Here is a 26,153-nt window from a genome sequence, read left to right as displayed (position 1 = left end):
GCATAACCCGAACTAAAAAAGCTGGGAAGAACGGGAACGAGTAATTTGGCACCTCAGGCACTAGCTAGTGATGCTACCTGTTGAAGAGATGTGGAATCGTGTTTATATTTGCATAACAGGAGCACCACGTATAACAGGAGCACAACGGTGTAATTTGCACCCAGGAGTGATTTAAAAAATTTTTTTTGTCTTGGGTTCAAATAACCTCCTAGTGCCCAAGTAACCCCAGTTTACAACATATGTGTAACATGTGAGTAGATAGTTACATCTTAAGCAGGGTTTTTGAGCGAGAAATTCCTTCCCGTTCGTTCGCGGGAATTTTTTACGATTTCCCATTCCCAAAATCCCGAGAATTCGGGAAAAATTCTGTTGCAACACAGTAATATTGCAATAGAGCATAAAAAAAATTCAAAAAATCACTGGGGAATATTCATTGAAAGTTAATTAATTTTCTCTAGCATTGTTTGGAAAAGAAATAGGGGAAAGAAAGATACATGGAAAAGCGGTGGAGGGCTTCCAGTTTCCAATTCTAAAAACTTTGCAAAAGTAACCTCATGCTTACTATAATATCCTAATACTGAGAGAACGATATAATGAGCCTGAGAAACGTATGAATAATCATTTTTAACTTTTTAAAAAAGGGATATGTAAAAATTTGATCAGCATAGTTATGAAAACATTAGAGTGGCAAACAGGGCCGGTAACCAGGATTTTCGCCGCCCGGGGCAAACATTATTTTGCCACACCTACAACGTTAAAATTCGATAATGCTATAAGCGTGTTCTTTGTTCCCACCTAAAGCTGTCGCCCCTTAAATTTTGCCACCGGAGGCAGTAACCTCCCACCCCAGTTCCTGCCCTGGTGGCAAGTATATGTGGAATTGAAGCTATAAAAAAGGTAATAAATGTAACCTTTTTTTTTTGCTCAGTCTGAATTTTCGTACGCCAGAGGTAAAGGCACCGAGTGGCAAAAGGGGAATTTTACAAAAGAGTCGTTCAACTATCCAGTTTTAGGTGCAAACAAACTTTTTCTTGTAGTACAGTATGTCTCTCTATAGAGCTCGTTTTGTTAATATATCTGTTATTTATTTTGAAAAGGATTTAGTGTCCCTATACCTATGTTTAGTGTGACGAAAGCACTGCAAATTAACAGTGTTATCCCAATATTGACGAAAATGGGCATAGTGCCCTTTACCTCCGGCATACAGATTTAGAATATTCAAAATAAGAAAAATGAAAAAAAGATAAAATGTTATTTTGGTAACTGTGTAAGGAAAATTAGAGAAAATTCTCTCTCAAAGAAATTTTAAACTACTAACCTTGAAAAAACAATTTGAATCAATAGAAGTTGATTAAGGTATCCGACTACGTTTTAAAATGTATTTTTGGAAGAAAATATCGATTTTTCCACATTTTTTATGAAAGTCCCATTTTTTTGGGATTCTAACCAGGCCTTGTTTTGTTTATATGACGTTTAAAACCGAAGTTACGTCCACTTAGAGTTGCGTTTATACGCCAAGTAATCTGTGAATGAAAATTTTAAAGGCGTTTTATGAAGAACGTTATTTCTGTCATTTTACTTGAGTTTGAAACATGATTTCTAAAAATCTATTGACTGTCATAGCAAAAATTTAATATCGTATTTTGCCATTCATTGTTAAAGGTTATAAGACAAAATCTAAGGTTTATTAAGTGTATTTGTCTAATTGCAGTGTTTTATATACACGATATGTGTGTTAAGTGACATTTCAAAAAATTCCCACGCACATCGAGTGAAATGGCTCTTCTGCCAAAATTTGGGATTAGAGTCGGAGTGAAATCGTTGTGAAGTTATGTGGTGCATAAATGAAATATTTTAATATTAAAAAGTATAGAGAGAATAATTGAGGCCGAACATAAACGCCGTATAAATGAGAAAGTACGAATTAGAGTAGTATAAACGGGGTTCTGTTGTAAATAAGTGATTTCCAGAATTCTCAGGAATTCTCGGGAAATACGATTTCCCGTTCCCGACTCACGAAGGCTCCAAAATGTCGGGAATTTGGAAACCTTAATCTGAAGGAATTACTGTAGTAAAATCTCTTTCCGGACAAGGACAAAAAAGGCAAACATGTTACTAATACCAAGAGAAAAGAGAAATACATAATACCAAGAAACTTCACGAGGGTAGTGAGGGCAGTTAGTCGATAATAAATCAATTCAATTCACTCATTTCTTTCCCAATTTACCACGTATAAACAGGGATTCCCGTTTTGGTAACTTTTTACTGTTTCTTAAACTATAAGTAATAAATTAACAATCAAATTTGTTGGCAAAATTGGCCAACGAAGAGGGGGTTAAATAATGAAACTTGCTAACAAGAAAAATGTCAACACGAGTAATTTCCGTGCCTGCATCGTATAACGACGTCTCAGCAGCAACCTGATTGTTGCCAGATGCTTTTCGACGGCAGTAAACAATGTTCATCTGGCGTGAAATCTATTGAATAATAATCATTCTATTCATCATATGTTTAAGGGGGATCTGCTATCTTTTAACATGGTAAAAAACTTTCTTACAAATAATATTATTTCTACTGATTTATTTCAAATTTTTACCACATATACTTGATTGTGAATGCTATCCTGTGCCAGTAAAATGTTTTACACATCTTTACTATTTAATTTTTTACGAATTTTCAAAAAAATACATTACAAAGAACTTGCGCGCATGATAAAATTGCATGAAATCAATGTAATTGAATAAAAAATGATTCAAAATAAAGAAAACTGTTCAGTTCATAAAACGTTGAAAAAGATTCTATTGATAATTTATTATACAAAATTGAATTTATTTTAAAAATTAAAAAAAAAAGATATATAATCCAAGTATAACTTCATAACCCAAATATTTGTGAATGGATCTCAAATATTTTCTGTCATTTAATGAACTGAATAGTTCCTATATTTTTAATCAATTTTTATTCAATTTCATTGATGTCATGTTATTTTATCATGCGCGCAAGCTATTTTTAAAGCATTTTTTGAAAATATTAAAAAAAAACAAAGTATATCAGAGGTATATGTAAACTTTTTTGTACTGGCATAGGATAGCATATACAATCAATATATGCGGTGAAAATTTGAAATAAATCAATGGTTAAATAATATTTTTAATAATATTTCTGCATAAGAAAGTTTTTTACCACGTTAAAAAGGTAGGAGACCCTTTAGTTTAACATAGACCTGTTTAACACATAGTACTGTTTAACATAGTAGTCAATGGCTCATTTGAATACACCCACACACATGGCCAATTTGTATATGATTTGAATATGCAAAGAATCGTTGAATTATGCAGAACGTTCATGTGAGTTATCCTGTATTTTTAAAATAGGTGTTTGACAGACTACGTGGACATATCGACCATCACTGCTTCTAACGTAAAACAGCTAATAGGTCGTTATTGTGGTACAGATGTTCCTACGCCACTGCAATCGATGCATCCAAGGGCGGAGATCATATTCAGGTCGAACCATATAGTTCATCATCGAGGTTTTCACGGAATGTACGAATTCCGTGATGAAAGTAAGGCTCAATTCTGTAGATGAAAATTTCTATTTGAAATTAAGTTTTCCGGTTTGTAATTTATTAATACACTTAACGCGTAGTTAAATATCTTCCAACTATTTCTTAGTAAATCCACATAACTTTTTTTTTCCTATAGAAATTCAAGTGGTGTCACGAAACCCTGAAGTTGAGTTTTCTAAATTGAATAAAAAATATTTCATTCAATGGAAAATCAAATCCAAAAAAATTCGCTTCAGTCGGTTTATTTGTACTTTCAAAATAAAAGAAATAAGTAATTAATTATAGTAATTATAAACGTATATAAGAAAACGTGATTTGAACGCGAAAAGCATTTGAACGTGATTTTCTCAGATTGCAGTTTTTGAGTTCATCCGTAAGATTAAAAAATTACTACTGCACCGAAAAAACTTTGGAAATTTCCAGTAATTCGATACGTGTTGTTAGCAAAATGAACTTCCAATTTGGCAATTTATCGATAGGAAGTATTTTTAAAAATTTTGAATTCAGATTTTGGAATTATTTTTCCAAAATTTAAAAAAATTCATAAAACTTCATTTTATACTAACATGCGTCGAATAACTATTTCTGCAAAATTTCAATATTTTTGGTGCCTTTTTTTAATCTTACGGATAAAATCAAAAACAGCAATCCAAGAAAATCGCATTCAAAAAGTTTTTTCTTGTATACATTTATACATTGCGGTTACAAATTAACTGACACTAATCAAACGTATGTAGCGTTCATTCTGATGGAGGTATTTTGATGAAACTTTCCTTTGTAGGACCATGGCAGAAAAAAAGAACGTAAGTCGGAGTAGTCAGGGCCGTAACTAGGGATGAGCAACTGCCCCGGACGACAAAATTTAGGGGGTAATTTTAAGTGTTAACAAAGAACATCGTTATAAAATTATCGAATTTTAAAATTTTGATGACGGCAAAAATCTTAGTTACGGCCCTGGAGTAGTATCAGTGTAATTCAGCTGACAACAATCTCAGCTTAATTATACTGACACTACTCCGACCTACGTATCGCCCGTTGTGGTGAATGTATTTCATTGAAACTTGGTGTATATGTTATTTTGAAAATGGAAAAAAGATAATTGCGATAAAATAGCGCCAATTTTTCACCTAGTGGTCATATAGTGTACATATAGTGAAATGTATGACGAAAAAAAAGCGCTTTCCTTCAGTTTCTTTCTGTTGACTAGATTCAAATTGCTCCCGAGAGACTTTCTCAAGCGATTATCAAACGTAATGTGCACATTAAAAAAATATGTTAATTTGTGATGTAGATTGAACAGTTCCATTCTAACGCCTGGCAATGGCTGAATAACGAAAATGCAGAATTTCAGCCTAAAGGGGAAAAAATGAGGTTCCGTTTCAAAATAGAATTAAAAAAATTGAACGATTGAAACATTTTTGTAACCAATTGTGTGGGAAAGAAAAACAGTTTTACTAATACTCGTTTAACACACGTCCCGTTCAATCAAACGAAATGTATGGTCATCCCACTTGAGAAGGGACTTCTCGGATATAGTTATCATTCTGTTATTATTATCAGAAACACCTAGTCCCAATGTTATCACCTCAAGTGTCGTGGATTGTATAAATCAACTGATTGAAACAAGAAAGTTTTTGCATTGGATTTGCAATGGAATGAAATATTTTTAAAAGTCATTTTGAAAAATTGAAAGCACGCATTAAATTGAGCGGTAAAATAAGTAACGACAAAAAAAAAAAAATTCCGTATGTTGCCTGAATAAATCACCCACGAGACTGAGTGATGTCCATTTTATTTGGCTTTCAGCAATACAGTAAAACCCCTCTTTTTCGAAGACTCGCGGGACAAAAAAACATTGTCCATAACAGAGGGGCAACCGTATCAGAGAGGGTTCCTGTGTTAATTGTATTATATAGTATTAACAGTAACTGAAATAGTTGTTTATTTGAATATGAATGAAATTCTGATAATAGAGATGTGTTTAAAGTTATGAAAATACATAATTATTGCATAGGTACGAAATTAAAATTATAAAAAAAATATTATGCAAAAGTTTACATGCTGAATTAACATCTTTTGGAAAAACTGATCCGTCGCAGTGTAGTGGATTTTGCTGAGTGTTTCAACCTTTTCAAAATGTAGTTTAAGCTGAAAGACTAAATCCAATGACTTTTGTTATTGCGTTAGCAGGAAAATGTATTTAGTCATTGCATTTGCACCACGAACTCCAATTTTACGTTTTTCACTGTATTTGAGACATCAATTTTTTTTCTCTTAGTGATAGAGAGCGACGATTATATTAGAGCTGACCATATTAAACAGAAACGGGGAATAATGTAAAATATAGAACCACAATCAGCAATACATGATTTCAGATTCTAAACGAACATCAGAGGTGCCAAACATTAACAAACTTCAAGCCAAATATTCATTCATAAGTAGCCAAATATAAAAAAGTTGATCAAACATTTAAACTTTTGCTGCCATCTAGTGACCATAATACGAAATAAAATTACAACTATTAGTGTCCGTATATATATACAGGGGTTTTATACCAGTTGAACAAATGATAAAAATGGTGTCCGTGACCGTATTTAATTAGTATTATTTAAATAGTCTTTTTGCCGGGATATTTTTATTTATCCATAAAACAGGGATTTCCGCATCTGAAGGGTGACCGTTAATAGGGGTTTTACTGCACTATTCAAAAGATATTACCGAAATGCATCAAGTGCTCAACGAAGAATCACCCGGGAAACGTCAGAGATGATGGGAAACCAACGGCTACAACTCGTTTCCTCTATTTGCTTTCATGGCAGCCAGGCTGATAATGACAGTAAGGAAAAATGAGTTCTGAGTATGTTTTTTGCTTCAGCAAGTAAACTTCATACATGGCTTGTTTTTTTTTTTCTTGTGTGTCCGAGAATAAATAGGAAGGTGATAGCTATCCATAAAGTGGTCAGGATCCTGTTGCGACCACAGTGACGCCATGGCGTGCGGGAATAGATGAGCAATTGTCCGATCATTCATCTTATGTAACCAGCCGTAGCTCTCTCTCTCTTTTTTGTCTTTATATGGCATTAAGATGCATAGCAACACGATCTCATAAAATATACAGTTTTTATCTATAATAGAATAAAGAATATTTTCTTTGAATATATTTTTTTTCAATTTTTATATCTTTCAAAAATTCTAGTTTCCCATAATATAATTTTAATGTAATGGTTATCGGTTCCGTGTATAGTTGAATATACATGGGAAATGCATGTTTTAAAACAACCAATTATACCTATTTCTTTTCTCAATTTTTTCAGTATTTTCGAAAGTACAGTAGCACTCAAAAGTCTTTTGATAACAATAAATTTGTCGACGAATTTCGTATTCGAATTTTTTAATGAAATCTATGAAACACAAACACTCAATCTCATTGCAAACTATTATGACCGGAAAATAATTTCATATTTACACTTTGTAAAATCAGAAAATAAAATCACTTGTATTGTGGGTCAAAAATCTTTCGACACAAACATAAGTGCAAACGACTAATAAATAGTCAAATCCATCATGTCATGGGCATCATAATAAAGTAGAATGAGCCAACTCTTCATTGGAAAACCTTTGGATTGTATAACTACTTGCCATGTTTTGGTATGGACCCAATAAGTTCGTCCCATGCCTGTGTGTGTGTGGTCAGGGGGTATATTTTTCCATTCTTTTTTCACACAACTGAAAAAAGCATCCAATTCACATAATTTCTAGATCCGACTGATGTATCGAACTCAATCCATAAATGCTACGAACGAGGCATGTTTTTAAATAAGTAAGTTTGAAATTCTGACGCTGCAGCGCTGCGGTCGGCATTCCGCACACGCGCGCTGTGTACCTACATCTGTTGGAAAACCACAGACACCATTCGACCATGTTTAAGTTTGTTTGTAAGTATTTAAAATGCCTCCGACTGTGAAATACGCACTGTGATTCGTGCTAAAGGCGTGAAAGCGGCTGAAAATCATTGTGAGATCAGTGAAGTGTATGGAGGAAACATTATGAGCGATGGAATGGTACGGAAATGGGTTAGAGCTTTTAAAGATAACCGCGCAAATGTTCATGATGAGGAACGAAGTGGGCGACCTTCTGTCTTTACTAAAGATTTAGTGTAGAAAGTTGACAAAAAATTGAGGGAGAACAGACTCTTTACGATTTCGTCATTATCTAATGAGTTTCCTCAAATTTACAGAAGTGTTCTCTATGAAATTGTGACCGAATGCTTAAATTATCGAAAGTTGTGCAATCAAAAACAAAAGGCATGTCATGTTGAGTAAGGGGGTCGTTTTGCTTCATGACAATGCCCGCCCACACGTGGCTAATCGAACCAAAGATCTCATCGCCTCATTTCGTTGGGAACAACTTGATCACCCTCCGTATAGCCCGATCTAGCACCCAGTGACTACCACATGTTCCTGAATTTGAAGAAGCATCTGGGTGGTCAGCGCCATGACGACGATGATGAGGTATAAACGGCCGTGTTGTAGTGGTTGTCAAATCAGGGGGCAGACTTCTATGAGGATGGGATTCAAAAGCTGGTTGTACGATATGATAAATGCCTTTATATTGGTGGAAATTATGTTAAGAAGTAGATTAAGGTACAGGCTTTCATGTAAAAAAATTGTTAAGGAAAGTCAACTTGTTTTCTTTTTATTTCAAAACGGTACTTACTTAAAAAACACGCTACGTAGATGGTATTCAAGTTATAGCTATGACTTCACCACCCATAAAACTCTTATTTTGTTGCCCCTTTCAGGTAATTTATAATGACTTTTCAGCTATATTTACTGTCATTGTCTGGCTGGAATATCAGTAATAGCAGCATGTGTCACGTCGTTAAGGACGTTAAGTTTTTGTGGTTATGAAATATATTTTTGTAACGAAACCTGTGTCCCTTTAACAGGGACCAATATCTTTAGCAGAAAAACATTCCCACTTTCGCCTTCGTGTTTAGCAGTAAGAACCTATAATACCTTTTAATAATTACCTATAACAGGGGTGGCACAACTTTTTTCGAGCCGTGACATAATCAAGATTATTTTCGATGCGCGTGCCACTCTATGTATTTCAACGCGCGGACCATAAGTCCCATTTTACAAGACACGAGCCGTTCCTGCAAAATATTGTTCGGCTGTCCTCTATATTTTTGTAAAAATGCTCACTTTGTCACTTTTTACTTCTAAATTGTTTCTATTTTTGAGTCATAAATTCCATTATTGCAATGCGGATTTTATATTATATCAGTAGAAGTTGACCTTACCTACACCACGTTCAGGAACTTGAATCCTGCGAACTACGTTGCTGCAGGAGGCGCTATCTGAAGGGGCCGATTTTTAGGACGCCAACTGAAGGGGACGATTTTTTATGACCAAAATTTTATTCCTTACACTTGAAAAATATCTAGAACTATCAAAAATATGAAAAATATCAAGAAATATCTTGACAATGTTGGACATAGATAACGGAAACTGAGGACTCGGTGCTTGGGGTCCTCCGCTCCCGATAAACTTTGTGAGAGAGCTTAGCTCCCTTCCCTTCATTTCCCTTCATTTCCCTTCATGGTTGAATAAAAATGTATAAAACAATGTGATTGTACTATAAAACATCTCTTAACGGACACCTCTGAGATGCGGTCACCCCTCTTTTACTGCCAAATAATAATTTTCCCTTGTATAATAAAAGTATGCATTTCAAACCTCTGATAAACGGTCACCCCTCTTTTTCGGACGAATTTTTTTGTCCCGCCGCTGTCCGTTTTGCTGTATTTTACAATGCACGTCCCCCATGTTGACGATCCTGGAGCTCGTAAATATTGGACGTTCAGCCACAACTATACTCAAAGATGAAAAACCGAACCGAATCACATTGAATAAGAAAGCCATCTCTCTCACATAATTATTATATTGCAGCCTAAAATCCATCATTGCTTAAAGGAGTTGGAGAGAATTTTTTTGATTGAAAAATGGAATATAGAATTTCTCTTTTTAATATTTGAAAAACGTTCACGTGCCTCCCCTGACACCATGGCTTGCCAATTGTGTCACGCGTGCCAAGGGTTGGCCTTGACCTATAAGAACCTGTAATATCTCATATGTGTGTATTATACATCACTTATTTGTACTTTGTACAGTTTCTCTTGTCAATGCGAAGGTTGGCACAATCCAATCCTCCCTCTCCCTTGCCCTTCTGTAATTAAATAACGATTTTTTTTCGCTTGGAGAGGACAACTAAGTAAGCTCATAATGTTCAGCCAACGTTTTACAAGTGATGCACTCACATTCAGTCCGTGTTTTGATATAAATTAATCAGGTTCTTTTGCCTAGTGGACATTTTGAGGATCTCTCTTTGCTTGCATTTTGATTGTTCTATCTATCTATCTTATTTTATCTGGTGTCATCTTTGGTCGTATTGAAAGAAAATTACTTTGTCCCAAGATTATTAAACATGGTTACGCAAACTTATGGACTGTCTTGAAATAGCAAAATCACTTGTCACTTGAGCTGGACGCCATACTTAAAGCCTTATTTACGCTTTCACGAAAACATCCAACGAATATTCTTTAAGTATCAGAGTGTCCGTTATGTATTCTGCATAATCCTACCATAAATTCATATTAAATAAGAATTAATTACTTTTATATTCGACTTAGCTATATTTGTCAAAACACTTTCGATCCACCCAAAAACCAAAATTAGACAAAATTAGACTCATTAACCGAAAAAATAAACAAATTTCAGCTACAGGTGTCGATAAATATCTTTCTTCTGCTTTACATATGTCAAAGTCAAAGAAATGCATGCAAATGAGCTGGCACTACAAGAATTATTGCATTTGTCAAAAGACTTGCAATTTGTCAAAAGCGCTACTGTATATATTTTAATGTCAATTCAGTACAAAATACGGCTAAGTAAATTCAGTGAAACCTCGGTATAACGATATTCTGTGGACCAAGGAATAAATATCGTTGTAGAGGGGTTATTGTTTTTTTTTTGAGAGACAGCAGTTTATAACACTAGAGCAATGGTTCCCAATCGGGGTTGCGGAAGAGCATTTTTTGAGGAGCAAGATTGAAAAAAAATTCCAACATATTGACTGATCATTCAGAAAAATTAAAATGCTGATAAAAAATGTTCAATTCCTAACAAATATGGATCATACCAATATTATGGCACCTTATCTTCTGACTTCTGCTAGCAGAAATGTGTCATACGAATTTTGCGTTCGTAAAAGTTTCTTTTTCGATTACCGATCCTACTTGTTTTCCATTTCGGTTGAGAAAAAAATACCATTATTTACTTAAACTATTTCGTGGTTTTCTTACATTGGTACCTCGTGTTATTAAAATTGAACTATATGGGTTGATTGAAACTTTATTGAAACTATATGGGTTGAGCTTGAAAACAAAAGATATCATAAACTTATTGTTGGGGTTTGTTACAATCCACCGAATAGGGATCCAAACTACATCGCCAAATTTCATGATGAAATATGAAAAATGATCTATATGTGTAAGCGTAGGAGGGTTATCATACTTGGGGATTTCAATTACCCAGGTATTGATTGGGAGAACCTTTCATCTAGAGAGTATGAAAGAGACTTTCTTAAGTTGGTGCTCGAATATTTTTTGTATAAGCATGTATCAGAAACCACTAGGGGTACTGCTATTTTGGATTTAGTTCTTACTAGTTCCGAGGATCTTGTTGAACATGTTTCGGTGGGGGACGAGATTCTTCCAGTGTGTGATCATCGTATCATCAGTTTTCTCTGTAGGTTTTCTTCGAGTAAGGTTGATAACAAAAGACTGGTTCCTTGTTTTCGGAGAACTAACTTTGATGTTTTGAGAGGAAGGTTAGCGGAAGTTTTCAAAGACCGGTTGGAATCAGTAGGGGAGGTAAGTCAATGGGAACAATTTAGTACGAAGCTGTCCTCTGTTTTGCACGACGTCATACCCTTTGTTCGAAAAAAGCGTGTTTGTACATCGCACCCTCTATGGTTCACGGATAGCGTGCGTAACCTTTATCTTGGAAAGAAAAGAGCATTCAGAGAGTATAAAAGTGGACAAGGTGACCTATCATTGTTTACTGATAAAAGAAGACTGTTGAAGAAAGCGATAAGGGATAGTAAAAAGGAAGTTGAATCTTGGTTGGCAGATAACATTGGCTCTGACCCAAAATCATTTTTTCGATACGTCAATAATGTATGTAAGGGGACAGTTGGCCACCGTCTCGATAGGAGGGTCTAGGTTAGACCCTACCTATACGATTGTTGCGTGGGGTAATAAAACCCTCAACGATATTCAAGTGGAAGACGAAATCAATATTATTTGGAAATCAATAAGTGAAGAACGATTCAATGAAATCCCAAAAACATGTTAAAAAATAGTAAGTTTTTTTAGTTTAGTTTTTTGAATTAATTAAAAAAAATCAAGCCAAAATTAAATATTATCTATAGCCGAAAAGACATTAAACAATAAGTAAAATAATTCATTGAAATTAATTGTTAGATAATTAATGTAATCAACTACAGAAAAAACCTGAATTTTCTAACAGATAAGAAACGTATTATCCAAGGGGGTGTGGGATTGGGAACCACTGCATTAGAGTAAAGACATTTCCAAACAATATTTGATAAATAACGTTGTAGAGGGATTTATCGAGTATCGCTGTAGCGAGGTTTCACTGTGTACAGTACATTTTTACCTAGAAAGAGGTGATTCCTTGTAGGTGCAAATTTTCGAGAGCTGTTGAAGTTTTACGTGTTCATAAAAGTTTACAAAATTAGGGGATTGAAAATATACGTTGTTTATAATTTTTGTAATTACATTTTTAATTGGGTTGATGTATTTTAGAAATATATGACATCCATACTTGTTATGGGCATCTTTTTCTCAACCTCCTCGTTGGGCATTTTACCTGTTGTGGCCTTGTATTTGTATTTGTATGAAATAAAATTCATGGTCAAAATTATTCAACTTTGCTAAGTAATGTTTTGTCTGTTTGTAAATAACATTAAAATCAGGGCGATTTATATTTTAACCACAATTAACCATTTCAGCTAATTTAACAATCCACTCTAATTAATTAAATTGCTGTTCTGATGTATAGTTTCAATTAAAAATGTGCTAAAACAGCACCCATTAACATCGGAATTTTCTAAAAAAAATTTAATACTTTTTTATTGGGGAGGTGTGAACCATCAATACACAACGGATGAAAATGGAAAAAATAAGCCATGAAAATTCTCATTCTTTACAATAATAACATTCCACATCAAATAATCGTTTAGATAAGTATTCATACGATGAAGTCTTTTCGGTCGTAATGAAATCGGATGATGCAAAAGATAATTTTTTTTTGTAATGTCTAACAGAAAATACTTCACTTGTATACTTTACTCTCTCTATATACTTTAAACGGAATATTATATTCGAGAATCTCTTCCACAGAGTAAATTTCTTTCTATAAATTCGTACGGAGATTTACTTGCCTTTGTGCTTTACGGCAAATAAACTATTCCTTACCTAATGAATAGTTGGACTAAATGTCTGCGAATTTCTACATCGCTTACCCAACCCTCGTTAAACAGCAATAGATTACTCTCGGGACTAATTTCGATTACAAAACACTAGTTTAGTTTGTTCGGGGAAAGCACAAATACTTTTGTTCGACTCGGTCGATATCATTCCATACAAACTTTTCTCTCTTTCATCGACAGAAAAGCACGGAAACATATCGGCCTTATTCGATTAAACGAAATTGTGAACTGCATTGCTAAAAACTTTGAATTTGATCAAAGGAAAGAAAAGATCATATAAAAGAGCGAGAAACTTTGTTAGCGAATTCCCACAAACGATTTTTCTCAGAATACTGTAAAGCGTATTTTTTTTTTTTTTTTTTTGTAGTTTTCATCTAAACTGCTGTTGAAACATGATTGAGTTCATGACGGTACTTTATTCAAGTTTTTACGATAACCTTTTACGTTAATCCTTTTCTCTACAATCTCTACAATTTTTATAAATCTTATCATTTTATACTGAATGCGTAATATTGTGATGCAAACAATTCGTTTTTAATTATTTGAAAAGACTGGTACATATTATTTTTTAAATATCTAAGCTTCGCTTTGTATGTTTGTCAATGTTCAAACTTGTCAGTTTATGATATACACAAAAGTGTATTTTTAAAATTCACATATTTTTTTTTCAAATTTGAATTTTAAAAAAACTGGTTAGATTCTTACTACGCTATAATGAAGTTTCCCGCGAGTTATTTGGTTCGGCACATAATTTTAATGCGTTTCAATCATGATTCCATTAGTGTCTCAAAAGAACTGTCAACAACAATTTCTTCTAAGGAAACTGAATTGAAAACCAAGAGTATTTGGATCTAAATCGAATTTCTATCTCCTCTCAAGCTCGGAAAGGAAAAAAATCGCATTAATGTTGAAAAATTGAAACTTTAGATCCAGTTCTGTGTTGATTACTTCTCCAAAAAGTTTTCTTATCGCATTAGCTGACTTTGTTCGGCAATTTATGTGTCTCAGTGGGTAAAATGAAACGCTTTTGACATATTTTATGTTTTGTTTTCTCCCGTAGACATTTTAAATTGTATATTTCACGAAGAATCAATAGCGTTTTTCACCGTACGTGTAGCTTGATTCCTGTTTCGAATCAACATATGATGTTATTCAGAATTCTACTGATAGATTGAATAAAAATACGTTATCTGTGAATACTCTTTCTAACAAGCATTCTCGTTGAAAATCATGCATTTACAATCATGGTGGAAGAAGAATTTTGCATTTTTACTTCCTGGTGAGTTAGTTCTATACGTTTTGTTTCCAGTTAACATTATATTGTAACCAGCTTCTGAAGTGACATAACTTAAAATAGTTTTTCATCTAATTATATGACATTGTTCTTGCTTCGAACATGCGCTTTCTGTTATCGCCAAAAATGATAACAGCTATAATTATTATTTATAATATACAGGGTGTCCTGTAAGTGATAGTACGACCTTTATCTCATCAACCGTCCGTCGTAGAAGTATAGTTCCGGTTTAAAAAATGCTCAAAAGGCGTTCAAAAATTACCCTGTACTAGTTTTGGGAGTAAAAATACAGCGTGAAACAAAATAAAAAAAATCTATTTGTACGGTTCCCTTGTCCTTTAACTTCCAATTAGAAATTTCTTGCCCTTATTTGGTGCATTATTTGCTGAGATATTAGCATTCAAAAATCGGAGAAAAATTGGAAAAGGACTGCATGAATGAGAGAAAGGAACGGTGCTGTAAGATTTGCTGTTCTTTTATAACTTCTCTCCAATTTTTGAATTCAAATATCCTAGCGAATATTGCACGTAGAAACATGACATTTTTTTTTCGTTGTTGGCATCAGGAAAGACAAGGTAATAATTTTATAATTGGAAGTTAGAGGACAAGGGGACCGTATAAAAAGTTAGGGTTCTTTTTATTTTCACTCTCAAAACTGGTACAGGGGAATTTTTGAAAGCCTTTTGAGCATTTAAATTGAAATCATCAGCTGTCCGTCCTACACGACGGACAGTTGATGAGATAAAGGCCACATTAGCACTTACAGGACATTCTGTATAAATACAGTAAAACCTCGTTAAGTGGTCACCCTGATAAGTCGTCACTCCGGTTAAGTCGTCATTTTTCTTCAGACCCTTCCACTTCCAGCTCTCATAGGCCACAATATTATTAAACCCTCGTTTACTCGTCGCTAATTTCGGTTAAGTCGTCACTATGAAAAAGTTTGTGAAAAAGGAACAAACTATTTTTATGGCTCCCATTAAAAAAAGAGCTTGTTAACAGCATTGCCATATGCTTAAAAGTCACCATAAAATCCTATATACCCAAACGGAACAGTTTAAGTAACGAAAGTTACGCTGAGGAAGTTCATTTGCCTTATAAGGTTTTTGGAACGTTGGGGACTGTTCAAGCTAGATCTCATTTCTGCCTGGGCTCCATTGGAGAAACTGGACAAAACGTGAGACACCCAAGCTCTGTCACAAGAAGCAACGTAAGCACTTCGCCCCCCCCCCCGGGGGGGCATCTCCGGCAAAAACAAAATTTATTGATATGTCAAAGATAACATATAGTGCAAAGAAATCAAAAATTATGTTAGTCGAAGAATCAAATTAATCAAGTTAAAGTCAAAGTGCAACGCGCGAGCACGGATAATAAGTAATCATAGAAAGCATGGACTCTACTAATTTAGGGCTTGAAATTTAAACAAAATATCTTTGTTGAAAAAAATTAGACATTCTTTCCCAAGTTGAGGTCTTCTGTTTACTTTTCCCTGCCCACGGCCCCTCCACCCAGTCAAAAGTGTTCGAGATTACTTTGTAGTTGTATCATGAACTACTGATGAAGAATTCAAACACTAAAATTAAATTTGATGTCTATATAAAATTAATGTGCAATAGAGAGTTCTGTTATGAAGAAAAGCTACTTATTCAAACAGTTGCTCTGTTAGTCTAAATTAAAAATTACTAGTATAAATCAAAGTGTACAGTACATTTCACCACAATAATTTAAGTAATAAGAGATAAAAAAAAAAAATTGCTATTATTTTTTCTTTCGCAATCTATAAATTTTATTAATATTAGAGAGATATAGATGGCTTCTTTCTCAGCCGGAGATATCAAGGAAACAATTATTTTCCGGATATTATGCTGAGGTAAGCTCGGAAAGAAAATTCACCACGTCTCCGCCGGAACTCGAACCCAGGCCCTCTTGCATACCCGGTAGCATGCTTGCCCGGTATGCAAGAGGGCCTGGGTTCGAGTCCCGGCGGAGACGTGGTGACTTTTCTTTCCGAGCTTACCTCAGCATAATATCCGGAAAATAATTGTTTCCTTTATTAATATTGTTATTTTGATTCATACTTTAATAAATATCCTATTACTTTAAATTTATACGATTTTTTCATAACATTGCACATTAAAACTGACAGAACTCCTCTTAAGTCGTCACTCCGCTTAAGAGGTCATAATTTTTCGATAACTTGAGGTGACGACTTATCGAGGTTTTACTGTATATAACCAGTCAACATAAGTAGTCAACAACAGCTATTGCCCTTTTTGATATTATCAGAAACGCGCATGTTAAAAGCATAAACTGTATCAATATCACTAGATAAAAACTTTTTTTAGTTGTGTCACTTTAGAAGCAGGGCCGCATGAACTCTTGCGAGTAATAAATACACCGGTAGTATTTATTCATCAGTAAGTATAATCATGATGCTTTTCTGATATTTCCGGTGAATGAATGAACGTATTCCCCGAGCATTCATCAACTTGCTTTACACATCAAGCTATATGCAACTGGAGCGTTATCACTCCCGGTAATCAATCGAATTATATCAGTGTGTACTAGTATCTTATGACAAACTTGGATATGAAATAGTAACGTATTGATGTCACGTATGGGTACACGGGGATATCTCCAACACAACTTAATCCTTCCAAAAACAACCAATAGAATATTGCCAAATATTCTACTAATGGCAGTACCGTATGTATAAAGATGAAATAATATTATCAGCTAACCAATGCACTGGTCGGATTCGGCTTTCAGTTTTGCAACTTAAAATGCCAATTTGAATGTGTCCATGTCTCTTCAAAAAGATATGTCAGTGTGAGTGCATCACAAAGTACAACTGTACATCACAAATAATTGCAGCAGTGCGATTCTCAATCCAAAATTGTTTTGAGAAATACATTTACTCACTCGCTGCATATAGGTATATTCTACTCTGAGTACAGGTTATATAACCGTTGATCCCATAGGCATACTTCTAATTAGAAAAAGTATCCAAATAACGTCTAAACTTCAGATACGTCATTTCATATTGCAAGGGTTTGTATCGTTATTAGATTTAAAAAATCCCAACCAGAAAGTCGTTGCCTCTCCTAAGGTCGACAAAAAAGTTTCACTTTTTAACCGCAATATTCGCCGAGATATTTGAATTCAAAAATTTCACAAACGTTGAGAAAGAACACATAAACTAACGGACAAGCTCTATATACTGTTCTTCTCCATATTTTCTCTGATTTTAGAATTCAAATACCTCGACGAATATTGCACATTCATTGACCTCAGGAGAAACAAGGCAACAAGTTTCTATTTGGAATTTTTGGGACAGGGTGACCAAATAAAATGTTAATTTTTTATTTCGATAACTGTGTACGACCCCTTGCAATATAAACGATGGAGCCCTATCTGAAATCTACACGTTATTCGGATACTTTATCTGATTGGAAGTATGCCTCTAATATCAACGGCTGTCAGGGAACTTTCCTATTCCCCTGTATATATATATATAAGCTTCCATAAAATAAAGTATAAGACCTCTTGTGCGAATATGCCCGTAAGTTAGTAATAGTTTTCTTGTTTGGATTCAATACTTTTTGTAAATAATAAAATTCATTTCTTAATATCAACCATAATTTCAAATCCCATTCATTTGATGTCTCTTCATCACCGTGACTGATGAACCATTTATAATCTAATTGTTTGAAATAGAGAATTTGATAAATTGCAATATTATTTGCAAAAAAATTTTTTTTTGTCAAGCTAATATATGTCTATGGACTCGTATCCAATTACTCGTGAATGTGACTTGGACACCAATCCTAAAAACATGTGCTTCATAGGTAGGTATGTAAAGTGAGTGTCTGTAGCTGTGAGTAGGAAACCGAGCTGTATCTAATTAAGACTGATTATGTTGTAATGTCTCAAATTGTGCTTATATTGGATAATTCATAACTCTGACGTACTGAGGTTAGTGTTGTTTTTGTTTTCTTTTTTCTATTCTCTTTCACCTGGCATGCTGTTGACAGAGCATATTGCACCAGCCCCGAGCACTCGCCATGTTGCCGGATGTGGTGGAACGGAAACTGGAGTCGGAGGAGTAATTATTTCCCCTGGATATCCGCAGTCTTTCCCAAAGGACGTCGAATGCGTTTGGCTGATTCGCGTTGAACATACTAAACGCATTTACGTTCGTATACTCGAGCTACAACTATACGGAAGCATCGGTGAGTAAAAAAGGACTGATTATTGCGCATCTGTTTACACGCTTTTATCTGCTTTATTTTGTCTTATTGGATTGTGACACCTCAAAATTAATGGTCGGACTAATTCTCAAATTACGGAAATCCAATCCAATCAAACCACGAGGATTCTGCTTGCCGAGGTCACATCATACCAATAAATCAAAAGTGTATGATTAATGTTTGCTCTTATCCACGGAAAATTCGTAGCTAATTGCATTTACTTAAGATTACTGGAAATGATTAACCCTTTAAGCGGTTTTTTCAAATTTTCCTGATTCGCGGTATAACTGCTACAGTGGAAATCAGAAAACCTTCTAGAACTTGTCACCTATTTTTGAAAAGAATATTTTTTTCCCGATTTATCATTTTGTAAAAATGACAAAAATATCGTAATTTCTGGAGCAGATAGAGGGGGACAAATTGAGATAATGCCCAAAGAGCAAGACTCGAAGTTAATGACATCACATAATTCGACTAGTCCTTATAAAGAATTAAAGAAAAATCCATCCGATTACCACTTGAGGAAAATTGAAAGAAGTGGTAAAAACGAGTGTCTCCCTTCCCGCGCATGCAAAAAAGAGCGTAATTCCATCAAACGCCATTTTGTCACGTATCTATGGCCTACCCAAAGTACACAAAGCAACATTATCTCTCCGTCCCGTAGTCGCTAACATTGGTACAGCTTTATACAACTTCGCTAAATTCTTTGTTCCGATTCTCTATCCACTCACTAAGCCAAATAATAATACAGTTAGAATTTCATCAAGCTTCGCTCAAATAATACGTACAATTGAACCCAAACAACTTAGCATGGTGTCTTTTGACATAGTTTCAATGTTTGCTACTAACATTCCCATGACTGGCAGTATTAGTTGTCTAGAAAGACGACTTAAAACACAGTTTTTCACAGCCTGAAATAGAAGAAATATGCAATCTCACATTCACAAACAGCCTTCAGCTTCTGTGACAAGTTTTGCACCCAGACAGAAGGTGTCTCTCTAGCAACAGGAAATCCCATCTTCCCGATTTTGTGTGATATCTCAAACGCGTCCATTTATATATGGACGAGTTTGAGAGTAAGCTATTAGACTATCCAGGACGAACTAAGCCCCGGAAAAGTGGAAGGATCACTTTAGGAGAACGTGAAGAGACCTTTTTGAGAATGAAACCGAGCATTCTATTCGATTTTTTGACCACCGCTAAACAATTTTCAGAAAACCTAAGCTGCTCATCAATAAGAATACCCAGATCGGTTATCCTAGTTGCATCCGGAATAATAGCACCATTCAATTCGTAATTGAAATGAGGTTTTGAACCAAAATGAGCAACCATGCACTCGTCAACGTGCATTTAAATTGGCAAAATCTCAAAATTGGGCTTGGTGTTTTCTGCTTGAAACGTCGACCATACATTACTTTAATACAGTGGTTATCAAACCCTTTCCCAATTCATAGTTCAGATGCGGCTCCCTAGAATAAATAGTTTAGTAGATGTTTTCACACACACCTATAAAAGAACCCCTTAAAAACATATATGGGCCCATAAATCAATATCTCCACCTCGCCGCGACGCACACTTTGAGAAACACTGCTGTAATAAATTTACTGTATCTAAAATTTTTTAAAAATTTCAAATCATATGAAAAAAAAGAAAATGAATCCTTCACATTGTTGGATACGTCACCCGAAGACGATAGGAGGCTCCGTTTCCCAACAATTCAGGTGGGCAACTAAGCTTCTGTGTTTTCCCATTGTATGCTCATTTTGTAGACCTTTGGAGTCATTGTGTGCATGTCCTCCATGAATTCCAAATGGATGACTTCTCTTAAGTGGATCCTGTGAAACAATCCGATTCTTCCCACAAAGTTCCATTTCAGAAGTAACTAAATGCTGGTGGACAGAGTTTTTCATCCCGTTCGAGTGCCGCTCTCTTATAGTTCATTTACATTTCCTGCCCTTCCTTTTAAAGTTTTCACTTGAAATTTTGAATCAACCCAAAACTTAAATTTCGTCATCTCGTCACACAATAAAATCTACATTCATAATTGTGCTCTGGTACCAAGCGTGGATGCAGCAAATTTCGTTTGCTGTCTAAACTGAAACACTTCATATACTCACTACTATAATAAATATACCATAGAGTTCAAAAAAGTAATTTATTCAGTGAATTTGGTAACTGGATTCATGTCGCTTAATGTTGCCTGTAAAATAATGAAGCCTGAAATTTCCTTCGAATAATTTGTATAACTTTCGGTTGTTCTAACTTTCCACTGTATTGAAACTAAAATTCCCAGTCTTTACCAAAATTAAGTTTCCCGAATCTGATTATTCATACTTAGAATATTTAAATTATATTTGCATCAACATATGCAACGATACGAACAATTTTTCTCTTCTTTTACCATGAAACTAAAAATTCTGTGTGAAACCAAGGGGCCTTCGGGTAAGTGCTAATTGAACATAATTGTGTTGATGGTTCTCCTACTTTTTAACATGGTAAAAAACTTTCTTATGTAGAAATATTATTTATCCATTGATTTGTTTCAAATTTTTACCACCTATATTTTATTGTGTGCATGCTATTCTATGTCAGTACAAAGTTTTTCATATCTTTGATACTTAATTTTTTTACAAATTTTCAAAAAAACGCATTAAAAACAGGTTGCGCGCATGATAAAATAACATATCGAAGAAATTGAATAAAAATGTATTCAAAATAAAGGAAACTGTTCAGTTCATAAAATGAGGAAAAGATTTGAGATTCATTCATAAATATTTGAGTTAAAAATTTAAAAAAATAATTTAATTTTAAATTTAACTTTCCTTATTGTGAATCTTTTTTTCAGTTAAATTTATTTCATGCAATTTTATCATACGTGCAAGCTGTTTTTCATGCATTTTTTGAAAATTTGTAAAGCATCAGGCATTAGAGATTTGTGCAATTTTGTACTAGCATAGGATAGTACATTCAAATATATGTGGTAAAAATTTGAAATAAATGAATGAAAATTTATATTTTTAATAATATTTCTACATAAGAAAGTTTTTTTATCATGTTAAAAGGTAGGACACCCCCTTAAGTCATTGATGATGTTGGATACAATAATAGTGGTAAAAAAATACAGATTCACATGATGTTTATAGAATTATCAAACATTATCATTTGAGCCAACTGTAGTATGAATTATCACTGTAATCATAACTCTCATCTAGTTTGCAATTCCAAAATTGACACTTGAAGTGACTTTAAAAGTTACAATCAATAATCGTGTCTTTTTCTACTCTAAATGGTTTATTTACATCATGGGTCTTCAACGCATGATCCGCGGGCCACATTTGGCCCTCAGAGCTTTTTCTTGTAGCCCGCCGACCATTTTCACAAAATGGTTGAAAAGATGGAAAAACTATTAATTCTAGAATTAATGAAAGAAATAACTTCAAAATTAATGAAAGAAATAATTCCAGAATTGGTGAAAATTGAGAATTACTGAAAGAAATAATTTTTGAATTTTTGAAACAAATTATTTCAGAATTAGTGATGAGAGAAATAATTTCGTAAGATAGAAATTATTTAACAATCAATAAAAGAGTAATTGTATAATTATTGAAAGAAATGATTTCAAGATATATTGAGAAGGAAAACAAAATTTCGAAATCACCAAAATATAAATAATGGATTAAAGAGTCATTTAAAGTGATTTCAGATATAAATTAATCTCAGAACTAATTAATTTAATCATCAATTAATAAAATAAAACTTTTTCAGAATTAGTGAAAAAAAATTATTTCAGAAGTAATTAATATTAATAATAAGTAAAAGGAATAATTTCAGAATTCTTCAATTATTTTTGTTCCTGTTTAACTCGGTGCCCCATTGACCCCTCCCCCTCCCCTCCAATGAACTGGTGGGCCGCGGGCTTCGTGGAAAGATTCAATTCGGCAAGCCGTGTCTCAAAGGTCGAAGACCCCTGATTTACATAGAGGCTCCTCTTGGTTTGCCCTCAAAATGAAGTACCAAAACCTTCAACACAATATTCCGTCACCAACAGCCATTGCGCTGACTTGATAAGAACGTTCTAGAACTTCTATGGCAGAAAATTTCCTCGAAAACTCCTTTGATCCACGCCTTAGTAAGTTCACCCGCACCGTTTGTTTATCCAAAGAGTTGGTAATCATCTCTTTGATGCCGTAAATCCCGTCTTCCGCTGGCCATCGATTCACAGTTGGATTAACCAAAATTCGTGCGGACCTCACAATGTATCTACGGAGTATATCTCTTACGGTAAACGTGATAAATCCAGTTATTATGCATAAAAACCGATTATATTATGCGTAATCGCCGAGCATCTTGGTAAGTTTGATAAATTTCCCTACATTAATCACGTTTATCTGCGATTACGCATAGTACTCAAGCGTCGTTGGTAAACTTCATAAATACACTAAAAAATTATCACTTTAACCGGCGATAATGCATAGTATCCAAGCGTCGCGTCGTTGGTAAACATTGTAAATCAAAATGTACTGTATGATATACTATACAAAATAATTGATAAATGTATTTTATCATTATATCGGAGTACGATCGTAAAATTTGTTACCATTATATCGGGGTCCGACTACATTCATCACACACACTAGACTCATTTTTCTTATTTATTAAATTCGCCAATTACACTAGGGTATTATTCATTATGTCAGATAAAATCGATAAATTTCAATTATTTATTAAATTTACCAACGACGCTTGGGTATTTATCATGCATATTCACTGATAAAAGTGATAAATTTATACAAGACGATTGATAAGTATGCATAATAACTGATTTATCACATTTACCATAATCAGGCTTAAGTATTTAGCTGCCCGGTGCAGAAAAAGTATTGCGGCTGCCTAAAACGGGTTTCCTAATACCCCAGTGTCCATGAACACCCTGGTGGACGCCAGGTTCACATTAGCACCCGAGAATGAATATCAAACTACTACTTCATGGTCATAGAAAAAAACCATTCGGCAATAAATTTCGACGATAGTGCCCGCTGCTCAGCTAAAAAATTGCAAGTGTGCCCCTAGAAACTTGAAGGTTGGGGGCTGTCGGGGCTAGAGAACCGATTATCTACCGAGGACCACAACTATATACTCTTTCAGCCGGGCAAGCATGCATTATGCCTCCTTCGTGTAATTTTGAATAATTTTAAAAGGGAAATTCAACCCCTTCCCCCCCCCCCGGTCCAGCGCCCGGTGCACTAGATCCACCTGCATTATTCTCCTGGCTTGAGGAGGAGGGGAGTTCTGTGATAGCTCTTGGCCAAGGGTTCGATGCCTGAATTTTAGAGGTATGGCCCCCACAGCAGATCACCTAGGATAGGATCTTTGGTGGGCCCCACCGTAGTGAATTTATAGTATGAAAAACAACAAAGTGATAAGAATCTTCCCTGGTTGTAGTCCTGTCAGCCCTACCCTTGTGGGGTGCTGTGGGTCTTGAACAAAATTTTAAGCTATATGCTTTGTTAGCGTTAAGTCAAACGTTAAGAACGCTATGTCAAAATATAAGCAAAGTATTTGCCATCCCGTTTTGCTGGCCCGCACCCTTCGCACCTGGATAAGTCCGGCCCTGACCGTAATATATCTATCGATTCAGTGTAGAACCAACCGCACCCGATTTCTTTCTCTTGAAATATTTTCCTACCATTGACTGATGGATATTCATTTTGTATTTTCAGCAAACTGCGCCGATGCAGAGCTATCTATATATGACGGATATTCAAGCTTTGCATTCAATCCAGAAATCATGAAAAAATATTGCGGTGACTTGAAATATTACAAGAATGTCGAAGAAAGGACACAAATGTCAAGAAGGAATCGTCTACTTATCAGGTCATTTTCATACCCTAAATTTGATTTGTTTTTAAATGCATAAAAATAATCCTCTAGATCAGTGTTTCCCAATGTGGGCGATATCGTCTTCTTCACGGCGATGGAAAGGTCCAGGGGGGACGATAGAAGCTTTGAGTTTAGTATAGGATCCTATGGGTTAGCTCTTGGGTTCGGGGGCCGATGAGAAGAAAAAATTATGAAGAAGGGGGCGATGGGGCGAAAAGTTTGGGAAACTATGCTCTAGAACTAGATCAAGGGTGTTCAGCCTTTCGAAAAGTGCGGGCCACTTCATTCATTTAAAAACCTGCCACAGGTCTTTTGATTAAGTGCTTTGTAAATGTAGCGTGGGGTATTGAGTGATCTAGAACTGTGCATTGAGTGATCTAGAACTGTGCATTGAGTGATCTAGAACTGTGCAGCGGGTCATCTAACTGTGCCGGAGGTCACTCAAGTGACCTGGGAATGCACCGTGAGTCACTTAAGTAATCTGGAACTAGGCCGCGAGCCACTTGAGTGATCTGGAACTGTGCTATGGTTGCTCAAGTGATCTGGTACTATGCTATGGTTGCTCAAGTGATCTAGTACTGTGCCGCGGGTAGTTTTAGTGCTATGGAACTGTGACTATGCTGTAGGTCACTTGAGTGATTTGCAACTATGCCGGAGGTCACACTCGTGTGATCTGGGAATGTACCGTGGGTCAATTGAGTGATCTGGAATAGTCCCATGGGATGCTTGAGTGCTTGATTTTTCCGTGATCTTGACCAATATTTGAGATCATGAGTGATATGATTTGTTTCCCTGGAACTGTGTCGGAAATCACTCATGTGATATGGGAATCACTGCGGGTCACTTAAGTGATCTGGAAATGTAGTGCGGGCCATTTGAGTGATCTGTCAGTATTCCACGAGTCACTTAACTCTTTGAGCGGCAATGACGAGATATCTCGTCTCCATAAAAGCCTCTTATTTTAGCATTGACAAGCCCAGATATTTTGTAAAGGTGATTTCTCAATGTAAAACTTTTCCCCATACCCCTTAGTTTTTGTCACGTGCCCAGTCGAGTTCTCAGTTTCTAAATTTTGCATGCAAAGTGAACTAACACAATGTTGCTAGGGAAAATTTTTCTAGGGTAACTGAAAATTTCGGAGAACTCACTGAACTGAGCACAAGTAGGGAAGCCTACCCCCACCTCCTCGTGGTCGGACCTGGACGGTTCGAAAGAACCGGCGAACGGGGGTGGTTTGACACATAAAGAAAGCTTGTCATTGCCCGCGACAATTACGCTGAAAAAGTAGCTAACGAAACTCGAGTTATAGAACGCAAGGTCCAGTCCCTGACCGAAAAGGTAGGACAACTGGAAGAAGACCTCATGAAGGAGAAGAAAAAATTACAGGATAAAAAGCAAAGTCTAGAAGACTGAGACAGGAGTTACTCTTTAATCAAAAAAAACAGGAGTTGCGAAATGAGGGCGACGCCCTCAAACGCATTCTTGCGAGAATGCAGGATGAAAGGAGAGCCTCCGCAGGTGAACTTGCGGAGAAAAACAACAGACTGAAAGCGGAGAAGTCCCAGCTTGCTGGGGAGGTTCT

The 26,153-nt window shown here is 35.3% G+C and overlaps 1 protein-coding gene across 3 annotated transcripts in view; it reads left to right on the top strand.

Annotated features, from left to right (window-relative positions):
- LOC149084836 (dorsal-ventral patterning tolloid-like protein 1) overlaps positions 1–26,153 on the top strand; it is a 148,835-nt gene that overhangs the window by 109,502 nt on the left and 13,180 nt on the right. For 2 of the 3 annotated variants that reach the window (XM_089233858.1, XM_089233857.1), the window contains exons 4-6: positions 3,375–3,565; positions 18,476–18,673; positions 24,412–24,565. In XM_089233858.1, the coding sequence (XP_089089984.1) occupies positions 3,375–3,565; positions 18,476–18,673; positions 24,412–24,565 (543 nt within the window). The remainder of the gene's footprint in view (positions 1–3,374; positions 3,566–18,475; positions 18,674–24,411; positions 24,566–26,153) is intronic. The other variant, XM_089233859.1, reaches the window with a different exon arrangement.

The sequence above is a fragment of the Pholcus phalangioides genome, unplaced genomic scaffold, assembly GCF_987345545.1.
Source record: "Pholcus phalangioides strain wild (caught in Gottingen) unplaced genomic scaffold, Ppha-v1.0 ptg000007l_1, whole genome shotgun sequence".
Classification (NCBI taxonomy): domain Eukaryota; kingdom Metazoa; phylum Arthropoda; class Arachnida; order Araneae; family Pholcidae; genus Pholcus; species Pholcus phalangioides.
This window is presented reverse-complemented; position numbering and strand designations above follow the sequence as displayed.